This window comes from Bubalus bubalis, chromosome 7 (assembly GCF_019923935.1).
Source record: "Bubalus bubalis isolate 160015118507 breed Murrah chromosome 7, NDDB_SH_1, whole genome shotgun sequence".
NCBI classification, from domain to species: domain Eukaryota; kingdom Metazoa; phylum Chordata; class Mammalia; order Artiodactyla; family Bovidae; genus Bubalus; species Bubalus bubalis.
In genome coordinates, this window is record NC_059163.1 from 109,033,786 (window position 1) to 109,049,114 (window position 15,329).

General features: G+C 36.6%; 1 protein-coding gene across 25 annotated transcripts in view; it reads right to left on the minus strand.

The window, feature by feature from the left end:
• Positions 1 to 15,329, minus strand: part of CCSER1 (coiled-coil serine rich protein 1) — a 1,462,911-nt gene that overhangs the window by 929,794 nt on the left and 517,788 nt on the right. For all 25 annotated transcript variants that reach the window (XM_025290710.2, XM_025290711.2, XM_044946320.1 and 22 more), the window contains exon 6: positions 1,470 to 1,677. In XM_025290710.2, coding sequence (XP_025146495.2) covers positions 1,470 to 1,677 — 208 coding nt within the window. The remainder of the gene's footprint in view (positions 1 to 1,469; positions 1,678 to 15,329) is intronic.

Consider the following 15,329-nt stretch of genomic DNA (forward strand, 5'->3'; position numbering starts at 1 on the left):
CCTTTTAAAAATACAATTTTTTTCATTATAAATATATATAATTTAACCTTTTTAATGTCTGTGCTTAACTGCTTAACATGCCACTTCTAAACACAACTGCATAGATTCCAGACACAAAACTACCCTGGTGGTATAAGGTGGTACAGAATGCAGAGATTTCTTCCAGTATTTACTTTACTAGCTAACATAAGCACATGACTGGATGTCCCCCGTAGTCTGTAACAATCATTTCCCCTAAGTTCCTTTCTTTCCTTGATTCAATTCTGGCCTCTAGTGGTAGCTGCTAGTGTTATTATTATTGTCATTGTTAGAAAAGGGAGTACAACCTGGTCATCACTGTAAGGAGCCATCATACCAGTCATACTAAACAGTTACATTTCTCTCTTCTCACACTATCTATTAATATCTTTTAAAAATAATGAGAAATAAATTAAATAATAATAGGATATAATAAAAAGTCACACTGGGAGTCAGAAATCCCACTGTTGTTCTGAATTCAGATTGCCTAGAGGAAAGTTATTAAAATTTTGGTCCTTTCATTTCACATCTTTGAAATAATATTGTGTACACTTTTATAGAAATCCTCTAAAGAAAATAACTTTTAATTATAAAAATAAAACCATAACATACTTGAATCCTAAATAGTGGTTGATTCTTGGATGTAAAGATCAAAGACTTCCCCGAATATTTTACTAACTAATTCATTATCTAATTGAGCATAGGCTGCAAGAGGGCAGCTGTATTCAAAGGGCAAAATCAGTCAAACATTAAGATTGATTTTATTAGATTAATTGTTATTTGAAAAAAATGACTAAACTAGTTTTATGGTATCATACAACATCTCTATATCATCAAAGTGAAATCCTGTTGAAAGGTCTCTAAACAGCTTTTAATATATAAACATAACAATCAGAGAAGGCAATGGCACCCCACTCCAGTACTCTTGCCTGGAAAATCCCATGGACGGAGGAGCCTGGTAGGCTGAAGTCCATGGGGTCACAAAGAGTCGGGTACAACTGAGCGACTTCCCTTTCACTTTTCACTTTCATGAATTGGAGAAGGAAATGGCAACCCACTCCAGCATTCTTGCCTGGAGAATCCCAGGGACAGGGCAGCCTGGTGGGCTGCCATCTATGGGGTTGTACAGAGTCGGACACGACAGAAGCTACTTAGCAGCAGCAAACATAATGATAGCTGATGCCAATTTTTTTTTATCCAACCTTCCCAAGACTAGGTATCAATTTATTCTCTTTTCAGTTTCTCTGCAGAATCTTAGAATCTTTGAGTTGAAGAGTACCTTATAAAACAGAACTACAAACACTTCATTTGACATATGAGAAAGGCTAAGTTCCAAGAGAATAGCTGACCCCTGCCCTGCATTATGCAGTTAATTCTTGATAGAAGAGAGACTAAGCAGGTCTACAGACTTCACTATCTACCAGCAGTATAATCTTACAGCAGACCATTACCTCTTGAAGAACTCTCTTCATCTTTAATAATAATGTCTTGACGGCCGTGCAGTCCTGTAACATCAGTCTGAATGGCAGAGAATCTATGCCTCCGTTTTCTTCCACACTTGGCAGGGGCCAATCTGCAGATGGACTGCTAGGCACTCCCCTGATATGGGAACATCTGGCTTCCTGATCAATGTCTTTTGCTAATTTCAGGGAAAGGTTCCTAACGGAAAAAAAAAAAAAAAGAACAAAAATTACTATGTAGCATATTCAGAGCAATATTTACAAAGCTGCTGATCAATGTTAGGAGTGAGCTGGAAAAAAATTCCTTGTGACTCTCATTATTTCCTCATATTAGTCTGAAAATTCTGAAACCTTTTGTCCAAATTATTAAATGGTTCAATTTTATGTGTAGCAGTAGTAAGATTTGATGAGAATCACTGTTTCAGAATGTGCTTTTTTTTCCTCCAGCTGAAATTCAATTTACACACAATAACAATATGTTTACACTTATTTAACCCTTTCAAAATTTTGAAAGCCAAAAGAAAGAAATTTCATGTAGGGATTTTCTGAAAATAATGTTTAAAAATTACCTGGAAAGAAAAGATTAAGAAAGCAAAAATTGGGATAAAATACCTTTGGTAATTATTGTTTTAAATTACTAAATCAATCAATAGTGTATTAAGCCATTTTGTGGATTAAGAAAGACGAGTATGCATAAGATTTTATGTGAAAATAGTGAAGTAAATGTAAGGTGTATAACTCCCTATGTAATGAGCATGCTTATCAAATAATCATTAAATATTTAGTACAGTATATGTGGAAAACTATTTATTTTGTTCTACTTGCTAATCAACAATTATTTTAAAATAATGCATTTCAAAAATACTTTCACACACTTTAATTAAAGGTGTGTATAAAGGAAAGGTATTAAGTTTAACAGTTTTTCACATGTGTTTAAGAGGCAGATATAAAAATATATGAAAGGAGGGGTTTATGAAAATGGTCATTTTTAATGAGTTTGTCTAAATTTATTTCCATTCATTAGAACCAAGGAACCTACACAATAATGATAATTAAACTCATAGCTCAGGAAATTTATGAAACAATAGTTTAGGACTTTAGCTCAGTTTCAATAGCTTTTATGTATATTATTCTCTGAAGTAAATGACAAAGTCACTTGGCAACCTAAATTGAAAAAACTAGAACACTTTCTAACACCATACACAAAAATAAACTCAAAATGGATTAAAGATCTAAACGTAAGACCAGAAACTATAAAACTCCTAGAGGAGAACATAGGCAAAACACTCTCTGACATACATCACAGCAGGATCCTCTATGACCCACCTCCCAGAATATTGGAAATAAAAGCAAAAATAAACAAATGGGACCTAATTAACCTTAAAAGCTTCTGCACATCAAAGGAAACTATTAGCAAGGTGAAAAGACAGCCTTCAGAATGGGAGAAGATAATAGCAAATGAAGCAACTGACAAACAACTAATCTCCAGAATATACAAGCAACTCCTACAGCTCAACTCCAGAAAAATAAATGACCCAATCAAAAAATGGGCCAAAGAACTAAACAGACATTTCTCCAAAGAAGACATACAGATGGCTAACAAACACATGAAAAGATGCTCAGCATCACTCATTATCAGAGAAATGCAAATCAAAACCACTATGAGGTACCATTTCACACCAGTCAGAATGGCTGCGATCCAAAAGTCTACAAGTAATAAATGCTGGAGAGGGTGTGGAGAAAAGGGAACCCTCTTACACTGTTGGTGGGAATGCAAACTAGTACAGCCACTATGGAGAACAGTGTGGAGATTCCTTAAAAAACTGGAAATAGACATGCCTTATGATCCAGCAATCCCACTGCTGGGCATACACACTGAGAAAACCAGAAAGGAAAGAGACACGAGTACCCCAATGTTCATCGCAGCACTGTTTATAATAGCCAGGACATGGAAGCAACCTAGATGTCCATCAGCAGATGAATGGATAAGAAAGCTGTGGTACATATACACAATGGAGTATTATTCAGCCATTAAAAAGAATACATTTGAATCAGTTCTAATGAGGTGGATGAAACTGGAGCCTATTATACAGAGTGAAGTAAGCCAGAAAGAAAAACACCAATACAGTATACTAACGCATATATATGGAATTTAGAAAGATGGTAACAATAACCCTGTGTATGAGACAGCAAAAGAGACACTGATGTATAGAACAGTCTTATGGACTCTGTGGGAGAGGGAGAGGGTGGGAAGATTTGGGAGAATGGCATTGAAACATGTAAAATATCATGTATGAAATGAGTTGCCAGTCCAGGTTCGATGCACGATACTGGATGCTTGGGGCTGGTGCACTGGGACGACCCAGAGGGATGGAATGGGGAGGGAGGAGGGAGGAGGGTTCAGGATGGGGAACACATGTAAACCTGTGGCGGATTCATTTTGATATTTGGCAAATCTAATACAGTTATGTAAAGTTTAAAAATAAAATAAAATTAAAAAAAAAAAAAAAAAAAAAAAGAGAAAAAACAGAGTTGCCCTGGAGCTTGCCACTAAGATCAGGTAAAGGTGCAAATAAAACAGAATTTCCTTGGTTAATTTGATGCAAATGTGATTATTCAATTTATAAAACATTGGATAATCAGTAAAGAAAACACATTTTTGGATCACACAATTGTTTATTTGTCTTCATAGGTATATTCATTAATCACAATTGTCATTTCAAATGGTAAGATATTAATTACTATCCCATCTTTATGTTTATAATGAAATAATAAATAAGTAGTCATAGCTAACATTTTTTAAGGATTGATGGTAGGCCAAGTACTGTGCAAACCACTTCATATGTGTTAATTTATTCAAATGCTGAACAAGCCCAAGAGTTAAACATAGTATGTTCATTTTTCATGTGAGTAAACAGGCCCAGAGAATTTCTCAAATTTAAATACCTGAGAACTATTCTTAGGCTATTTAACACCTGAGAAACTTCCCTGGCCATTCAGTGGTTAAGAATCCCAGCTTCCAATACAGGGGGCATGAGTTTGACCCCTGATCTGGAAAAACTAAGAACCCACAGTACTGCAGATTGCACCTAAAAAAAAGTTGACCTGAGGTGAATCAACCTAAGTACATAAGCAGGATAAGACTGTTTTCCTACTAGCCATATAATGTATATATAGGACTTTTCTTACTAGCCACCAGGGAAGCCCTAATAGATGTGTGTGTCAGTCAATCAGTTAAGTCAGTTCAGTCGCTCAGTTGTGTCCAACTCTTTGCAACTCCATGATTCACAGCATGCCAGGCCTCACTGTCCATCACCAACTCCCGGAGTTCACTCAGACTCATGTTCATCAAGTTGGTGATGCCACTAGCCATCTCATCCTCTGTCATCCCCTTCTCCTTCTGCCCCAATCCCTTCCAGCATCAGGGTCTTTTCCAATGAGTCAACTCTTCGCATGAGGTGGCCAAAGTACTGGAGTTTCAGCCTCAGCATTATTCCTTCCACAGAACACCCAGGACTGATCTCCTTTAGGATGGACTGGTTGGATCCCCTTGCAGTCCAAGGGACTCGCAAGAGTCTTCCCCAACACCACAATTCAAAAGCATCACCTCTTCGGCGCTCAGCTTTCTTCACAGTCCAATTCTCACATCCATACATGACTACTGGAAAAACAATAGCCTTGACTAGACGGACCTTTGTTGCAAAGTAATATCTCTTCTTTTTAATATGCTATCAAGATTGGTCATAACTTTCCTTCCAAGGGGTAAGCATGTTTTAATTTCATGGCTGCAGTCACCATCTGCAGTGATTTTGGAGCCCAGAAAAATAAAGTCTCACACTGTTTCCACTGTTTCCCCATCTATTTCCCATGAAGTGATGGGACCAGATGCCATGATCTTCATTTACTAAATGTTGAGCTTTAAGCCAATTTTTTCACTCTCCTCTTTCACTTTCATCAAGAGGCTTTTTAGTTCCTCTTCACTTTATGCCATAAGGGTGCTGTCATCTACATATCTCAGGTTATTGATATTTCTCCCGGCATCAACCTTGATTCTAGCTTGTGCTTCATTCAGCCTGGCATTTCATGTGATGTACTCTGCATATAAGTTAAATAAGCAGGGTGACAATATACAACCTTGACGTACTCCTTTTCCTATTTGGAACCAGTATGTTGTTCCATGTCCGGTTCTAACTGTTGCTTCCTGACTTGCATATAGGTTTCTCAAGAGGCAGGTCAGGTGGTCTGGTATTCCCATCTCTTTCAGAATTTTCCACAGTTTATTGTGATCCACACAGTCAAAGGCTTTGGCATAGTCAATAAAGCAGAAACAGATGTTTTTCTGGAACTCTCTTGCTTTTTCCATGATCCAGAGGATGTTGGCAATTTGATTTCTGGTCCTCTGCCTTTTCTAAAACCAGCTTGAACATCTGGAAGTTTACAGTTCATGTATTGCTGAAGCCTGGCTTGGAGAATTTTGAGCATTACTTTACTAGCGTGTGAGATGAGTGCAATTGTGCAGGAATTTGTGCATTCTTTGGCATTGCCTTTCTTTGGGATTGGAATGAAAACTGACCTTTTCCAGTCCTGTGGCCACTGCTGAGTTTTCCAAATTTGCTGGCATATTGAGTGCAGCACTTTCACAGCATCATCTTTCAGGATTTGAAATAGCTCAACTGGAATTCTATCACCTCCACTAGCTTTGTTCGTCATGATGGTTTCTAAGGCCCACTTGACTTCACATGTCAGGATGTCTGGCTCTAGGCGAGTGATCACACCATCGTGATTATCTGGGTCGTGAAGCTCTTTTTTTGTACAGTTCTTCCGTGTATTCTTGCCATCTCTTCTTAATACTTCTGCTTCTGTTAGGTCCATACCATTTCTGTCCTTTATCAAGCCCATCTTTGCATGAAATGTTCCCTTGGTATCTCTAATTTTCTTGAAGAGATCTCTACTCTTTCCGATACTGTTGTTTCCCTTTATTTCTTTTCATTGATCGCTGCGGAAGGCTTTCTTATCTCTCCTTACTATTCTTGGGAAATCTGCATTCAGATGCTAATATCTTTCCTTTTCTCCTTTGCTTTTCACTTCTCTTCTTTTCACAGCTATTTTTAAGGCCTCCCCAGACAGCCATTTTGCTCTTTTGCATTTCTTTTCCATGGAGATGGTCTTGATCCCTGTCTCCTGTACAATGTCAAGAACCTTGGTCCATAGTTCATCAGGCACTCTGTCTATCAGATCTAGTCCCTTAAATCTATTTCTCACTTCCACTGTATAATCATAAGGGATTTGATTTAGGTCATACTTGAATGATCTTGTGGTTTTCCCTACTTTCTTCAATTTAGTCTGAATTTGGCAATAAGGAGTTCATGATCCGAGCCACAGTCAGCTCCTGGTCTTGTTTTTGCTGACTGTATAGAGCTTCTTCATGTTTGGCTGCAAAGAATATAATCAATCTGATTTTGGTGCTGACCATCTGGTGATGTCCATGTGTGTGTATACACACACACACACACACACACACATATATTATATAATACTTAATGTACCTCAGGTAGCGCTGTAAGGACTTCATATATGCTAAACCATTTAGTACTCATACAACTCTTTGAGGTATTATAATCCTTACCTCACAGTTGAGGGATTTGAGTCTCAAAGAGACTCATACTAAGGTACATGCTGATGGCAACACAGCAAGCAAGGGGCAGAGCTGAGGTGTGGGTGCAGGCAGTGCACTGGAGCTCTAAGTCCCTGCAAGATTCCACATCTCATGTGAAAAACACAAAAGTGAACAAAAGGAAAAACTATAAAAAAAAAAAAAAACCTGTAACTACAAAGAATCACTTACATTTTCACTTTTAAAATAAATTTTACCTGATATGACTGATTCATTTTAATTACATACAACTTGGAGTAAAATATACAATCATTCTTAACTTTTTTAAAATTTTATTTTAGTGTCTTAGAACAATAAGAGTAAAATAAAATATAAAAATGAGAAGTCACAGTGTGTATAATAATACTATTTTAGTTATCACAGAATTTTCAAAGATTTATCAGGTTTTAAGTTGTGAACTCATCTGGTGTCTGACTCATATTAGGCTGACTCAGTAAATAACTGTATTATTGAATTTGAATAAATGAATGCAATAATAAAGTTAACAAAACATAATTCTTTGTAATCGTTTATGCATGTAACTCTCATTTGTACACAGAAAATTTTCCGGAAGGTGAATTGTTATGTATTGCAGGACCACCACCCATGGTGCCAAACTCCCCAGCACTCTTAAAATACAATAATTAAAATAACAGTTTTATAATTCCTTTTAATTAGATTGCTGTTTCTTTGAACCTCTGTGTTCAATCATGCTGTAAACATCAATAAAGACTGAAACCACCCATTCAGAGACTAAAGCTTCTGAAACCAAAATTTTCAGAAACCAGACCTGTGTAAAGTTCTATGTGTTCAATTTCAGGAAATTACTGAGGATCTGAGGATTACAGTTTAATCTTTATATATCTACGGATCACTGCTATTTCAGATAGTTAGGAATGGGCAATATGCAGAAGTGTACTTAGAAGATAAAAGTAGCCATTTGTTTTTTACTTGAAAACTTTGGATCTTTCTTGAATTTCAACAAGAGGGAGAACGATGGCATCATTTCACAATTATGGAAAACATCCACATTATGTCTAGCAGAGCAAGGGTGATTGATGATTCAGAGATTAAGAGGATTCTGTCACTGACCTCAAGAGGTTCACCATGATTATTAACTGCTTAGTAATTGACACTAAAAAAATAACTAATATTCCTCCCCATATGAAAAGCACATCAATTTATTTTGAAATGCTTTGTTTCAACATGAATAATAGTGAGCTGTAATACCACAGTAATAAAAAGCATCCTTCATTAGGTTGAGGCAGTTGGTGAAATAGATTGTTAAGCAGGGTTGCTACTCAGCTGCACAGGCCAACAGAGCCATCCACAGTCATTGGATTTCTGATTGATTGGTGCCTGGAGTTTACAATAATTAAATATTTTGAAAACCAAGGTTTTTAACAACAGACTATGATTGTGCCAAAAATACCCACGTGTTTCTGGGAATATTCACCTCAAAAGAATACACCCCTGTAACTGATAAGAAAAGGAGAAAAGACTCTAATATGAAGTCATAGTTTGCTCTAGCACAGACAATCCATAATAAGACCAGCAGGGTAGAGTAAGGTTCAGGGGCTCTCCTATTCCTGCATTAGTAAGGCTCATGAGATAATGCAATTCATGCACTTTGGCATATGTAGCTCTCTGTCTGCCAATACTCTGAATTATTATTGTTTCAGAAAACTGAAGAAATGTGTTTTATATAAAAAAGATGGTCCCTAACTTCACACACACACACACACAAGGGTAAGACACTGAGGCCTGATACAGTGATTCATTAATCACCTTAAGTACCGCAAACAGAAAACAAAGACAGTGTAATCTCCACTGAGCACATCCATACACACGTCACCCTGTCTATGTCAAATTCATGAATCTTTGGTAGATTTGCTCAGTAATATTTTTACTTGCCTTGTTGCTTCTAAAGGACAACCAAGTCTTTATGATTGAAAATTAAGTAACATTTAGATAAAGTCAAATTGAGATGTATGGGCTTTTCTCAGTCTGTAAGTTTTAAATAATAAAGCTTTTGCCCTAAAATGCACCAAGCTCTATCCTGCCTCAGAAACTTTGCATATATATGATAAAGTGTTGCTTACCAACCTTCATATCTCACCTTAAAACATCACTTCTTCAGGGAAATCTTTGTATTTGGTACCCACGCCCCTCTACTTCAAAGACACACAGGTTCCTCTTTTCTATGCTGTGCCTTCCTTTGTTGCACTTATCACAGATGTAGTTAATAAAATTAATTTGAGGAGACCTCTGGGAACACATAGGACTAAACTGTCCTATACTCTGCCTCCTGTTCTGAATACAGAGAAATACTGGATAAAGTATAACCACATTTATTTTTAAACATATAGTGCAGGAGGGAAAGAGAAAAATGTCCAAGTGCCAAAGAGCAAAATTATACAAATTGACACTGTGATGGTTTTGGGGTGTTGAACTTGGATGCAATCTGTAAAAGCAGAAGTTGCAGTTTTAATGGCTATGAAGACACAGGAGAGCATTTGCCAATGACGTAGAATATTCACAGTGCTGAGAGACATGAGAGTTCCAAACTTAAAAAAAAAAAGAACTCAAAAAATCAATCTGGTCTACTTATAAATTAACTGTCTGCTAGAATACTCTTCTTTCTCTAAAGGAAGACAAGAAAATGCATACTCTCAACACTATACTATATATTGTAATTCACAATGTATGGCAAATATTCAAATGAATAGACACACAAAGAAGCAGAAAAAGTCTGTTGATCCTCTGAGATGATCCATATATTGGGCTTAACAGGTGGCACAGTGGTATATCCACCTTCCAATGCAGGAGATTCAAGAGACATAGGTTAGATCCCTGGGTCAGGAAGTTCCCCTGGAGTAGGAAATGGAAACCCGCTCCAGTATTCTTGATTGGAAAATTCCATGGGCAGAGGAGCATGGTAGGTTACTATCAAAGGGATCGCAGAGTCAGATGCGACTGAACACACACACATGACCCAAATATTGGAATTAGCAAACAAGGATTTTAAGGAGCTATGATAAATATGTTCAAAGTCTTAAAAGAAAGAGAGGACATAATGCTTAGTCTTATCAGAGAAATGAAAAATTATCATAACAGACATTGTTGGCTGTCTGCCTCATATTCATTCATACTTCCTTCCTGCCTCTTTAAAACAAAAGCAAACATAAAAACAAAAAAACTCCCTGTAGGCTAAGTCACTTCAGTCGTGTCTGACTTTTTGTGACCCCATGCACTATAGCCTGCTAGGCTCTTCTGTCCGTGGGATTCTCCAGGCAAGAATACTGGAGTGGGTTGCCATTTCTTTTTCCAGGGAATCTTCCTGACCCAGGGATCAAAACTGAGTCTCCCGCACTGCAAGTGGGTTCTTTACCATCTGAGCCACCAGGGAAGCCCCCTAAAACACCCTAATTTGTTCAAATGCTGTCTTTCCTATAGCTCCAAGAAATGATAGGAGTCTAGTGGAAGTCTTCAAGGAAACGTTTCCTCTCTGGGTAGAAGAGAAATGGGAAGGAGACTGCCATTGTTTTGACTTGATGTATTACTAGAAACTATAGGTGTACCCTGCAAATAGGAAGAAACTTGGCTGTAGGAAAATCAAATAACAAAAAACTGAGTAAATCCGCCTCCATATAATGTCATTATTTCTCTGAATTAATCAATACTGGAGACTCACTATCTTTAGATTTCTTGTTTGACAAAATAACCTATTTTGACTGTTTAATGAACTCTGAATTAAGTTTTTGTCTTGAAGCTGAAAGCATTCTATTATTACTACTAAAGAAAATATGTCAATAAGAACATAAACCTAGAAATAACAGTAGGATAATACAATTCATTGTGCAAATATTTGTTTAATGGCTATATTTGAGGCTAGGGTTAGGAATAGTGCTTATTTTTCTTGTTCAGTAATATATCCACAAAACCTTGCACAATCATAACCAATACTCAAATCAAAAGAATAATCAAATTTAGTACTAAAAAAGCATTATAGATCTATTTGCTGCTGCTTCTAAGTCACTTCAGTCATGTCCGACTCTGTGCAACCCCATAGACGGCAGCCCACCAGGCTCCCCTGTCCCTGGGATTCTCCAGGCAAGAACACTGGAGTGGGTTGCCATGTCCTTCTCCAATGCATGAAAGTGAAAAGTGAAAGGGAAGTCGCTCAGTTGTGTCTGACTCTTAGCGACCCCATGGACTTCAGCCTACCAGGCTCCTCCGTCCATGGGATTTGCCAGGCAAGAGTACTGGAATGGGGTGCCATTGCCTTCTAAATTCTTATTTAATATATAGGGAGCTCAAACCTAGATGAATTTTGTAAGTGTCACACAGTTAGAAGGTGTAGAATTTCAGTCTCCTAACTTCTGGTCCAGTGCTTTTTTCTTCATATTGCATCATATTGTTAAAATTTAAAATATTCTTGTATTTATCTATTTAGTTGTTTTCACTGAATACAGAATAGTAAAATATTAGCCTACAATTTAATGGAATAAGATTAAATAGTAAGGAACCCTACTCCTCTGAACAGTTAGAATTTCCTTTTCCAAAATTTTCAAGAAAGTAGGTATATTATGAGTACAAATCTGTTCATACAAACTTTGAAAGTAGTTTAATAATAAAAAGAAATGACTGATTTGCTTGTCCTTGTTCAGTAACTTTTCTCCCTGCCATTAACGTCATTCACATTTCTCCCTCCCATTCTCTACTTTTATTTTCATTTGTCATTTAAGATCTGGTTTAAAGATCATTTCGGTAAGAAAAAAAATCAGAATTAATGAATGTAGAATAAAGTGCAATGAAGTTCAGCAAAGAGTGACTCAAATTAGTGTTTAAAAAATCCCATGTGCAGGACTTCCCTGGTGGTCTGGTGATGAAAAATCATGCATGGGACAGGAAGATTCCACATGCTTCCAGGCAACTAAGCCCATGCACCCTAGAACCCATGCTCTGCAACAAGAGAAGCCACTGCAATGAGAAGCCGGCATACTGCAACTAGAGAGTAGCACCCATGCAGCAACAAAGACCCAGTACAGTCAAAAATAAAAATAAATAAATATGTAAAACATTTCTAAAATCCCATGTACATGCATACATATATACCAAAATCTGCTTGTGCACATGTATATAGTTTTTACTTTACAAGTATTCATTTAATTATAGATATTGTACATTTTAATCATGCTATGATTGAATTAATAGTGTAATTGACTTTCACAGAGCACTCAAGCTGTCAAAAAGTTGATGGCACAGAATTGTCAAAAACACTTTATACAGATAAAGATCAAATTTTTATTTATTGTCCCCTGATACTGTAAAAAGTGATTCTCAACTTAGAAAATCTCATAAACTGGTTGATCTTCCGCTAACAGATATCAATCAATTCTTTAACTTAAATTCTTTTTCTCTAGTCTTCCAGGTAATTCATCATATCCTTGTTGTTTAGTAGCTAAGTTGTACCTGATAATTTGCAACCACATGGACTGCAGCACACCAGGCTTCCTTGTCTTTCACTATCTCCCAGAGTTTGCTCAAACTCATGTCCATTGAGTTGGTGATGCTATCCAAACATCTCATCCTCTGCCACCCGCTTCTCCTTTTGCTTTCAATTTTTCCCAGCATCAGAGTCTTTTCTTTTTTTGAGTCGGCATCAATTCTCTGATATATTTACAGACTCCAATATTCAACATTTTCCTTATTTTATATTTCTCTATTCTGGGGGTCAAGAAAAATTTACCAGCCTCTCATCTACCACTCCATGGAAGTGATTTTATTTGGAAACTGTTGAACTATAGAAGAAAAACAAATTAAAGTCAAATAAAATCTGATCTCTGAGTAATAATTATCTTAATATGATATTAAAGAACTTTTTTAAATTGTTAATTCTACTGGAGTATTTTTTGGGGCTCCAAAATCACTGCAGATAGTGATTGCAGCCATCAAATTAAAAGACGCTTACTCCTTGGAAGGAAAGTTATGACCAACCTGGATAGCATATTCAAAAGCAGAGACATTACTTTGCCAACAAAGGTCCGTCTAGTCAAGGCTATGGTTTTTCCATTGCTCATGTATGGATGTGAGAGTTGGACTGTGCAGAAAGCTGAGCACCGAAGAATTGATGCTTTTGAACTGTGGTGTTGGAGAAGACTCTTGAGAGTCCTTTGGACTGCAAGGAGATCCAACCAGTCCATTCTAAAGGAGATCAGCCCTGGGTGTTCTTTGGAAGGAATGATGCTAAAGCTGAAACTCCAGTACTTTGGCCACCTCATGCGAAGAGTTGACTCATTGGAAAAGACCCTGATGCTGGGAGGGATTGGGGGCAGGAGGAAAAGGGGACGACAGAGGATGAGATGGCTGGATGGCATCACCGACTCGATGGATGTGAGTTTGAGTGAACTCCGGGAGATGGTGATGGACAGGGAGGCCTGGCGTGCTGTGATTCATGGGGTTGCAAAGAGTCGGACACGACTGAGCGACTGAACTTAACTGACTGATATTGTTACTAAATTGTTTCCAATTCATTTATAAAGATGAAAATCATTTAAAAGTGGGAGTTTTGCTATATTATTTTAGTCTGGTTAATGTCTTGATTGGTGACAGTGTTTTATAATTATTATTTTAGACACAAGGCATACTTTATAGTTATCTATGATATATATTTTGTAGTTATCTATGGGCTCCTCTGGTAGCTCAGCTGGTAAAGAATCCACCTGCAATGTAGGAAATCCTGGTTCGATTCCTGAGTCCAGATCTCCTGGAGAAGAGATAGGCTACTCACTCCAGTATTCTTGGGCTTCCCTTGTGACTCAGTAGGTAAAGAAACTGTCTGCAATGAGGGAGACCTGGGTTCAGTCTCTGGGTTGAGAAGATCCCCTGAAGGAAGGCACGGCAACCCACTCCAGTATTCTTGACTGGAGAAATCCATGGACAGAGGAGCCTGGACTGAGCGACTAACCACACACAAACATTAGGTGTACTTTATATATTGTAATTAATTTGACGTATCTTTTAGTGAAAAAGTACACAGAGTAATTTATTATTTTATATTTGCTTTTAAAAAAATAATCTCTTTTAAAGTCATAAACTCAAGCTCTAATGACTTGCCTTACTATGAAACTCTTTTTTTTAAATCATTTTCAACAATAAGAGTTTTATATTAATAGGATAACAGAATTAATTAGATGAGAAGCATCAGTTTTAGAGATGTAAAATGTGTTTTTGAAAATAAATTTTTCCCAATGCTACTTTCTGCCTTCCCTTTTCCCTTAAATATCAGGGTAATAAGTTGCAAAAGTACCAAGGTCTTGCTTCAGATGCACATCATATAGAGAATTTGATTAATCTTTCAGAACCAAACTACCACCATAAATGTATCCTATTTCATTATCACGTAGTATATTTAAAACTTGATGTTATCATTTTAAGAACCTGTATGCAAAATTATGACCACTGAAAGAGAACATATAATGGGTTTGTAGATATAACATACAAGAACATTTATAAAAAATATGTAACTGTATACTTGCTTACAATAATTTTGCAGTACATCAGAAACTTTTTAAAAAACAAAACCATAGAATTTCTTCAACTTGCATTATAAAATGCATTTTTTTACATATATAGCACCAAGGGTCTATTAAAATAAAAACTGTAATGTAATATATAGCACTGAAGATATGCTAAAAGTTATACAACCCACATAGTTTTAAAAGAATTTTCTATTCCCATTACCTTTCAAAACATTCAGGATTGGAAATCTAAGTGTAATAAGTGTTAGCTATGAAAATATAACCTAGGAAGTAGTTTTTCCAAACAGAAAATCAATTATTGCGCTGTAACTTGACATAAAGGCAATACCTAATATTACTGGATAATTCATAGCAGTAAGGAAACTGTAAAAGTCCAACACTTTTCAAAGCTAAAACAGTTGGAGATATTGACTTTGAGTTTAGAGACTCAAAACTTTATCAGTTTAGGAAAGATTAGTAAAACCTACATCAAACTTATCAAGCAATTTCCCGATTCCATTCTTGAGGTAACCAAAGGCATTGTGATGGTTTACTCAATTTCAGCTAGAAAAATAAGATTTTTCATATTACACAAAATCAAAGATTTCCAAATATCTTGACAAACTCACACATACATAAAAATCACCTGACTTATTTTAAATAAATGAATTCCAG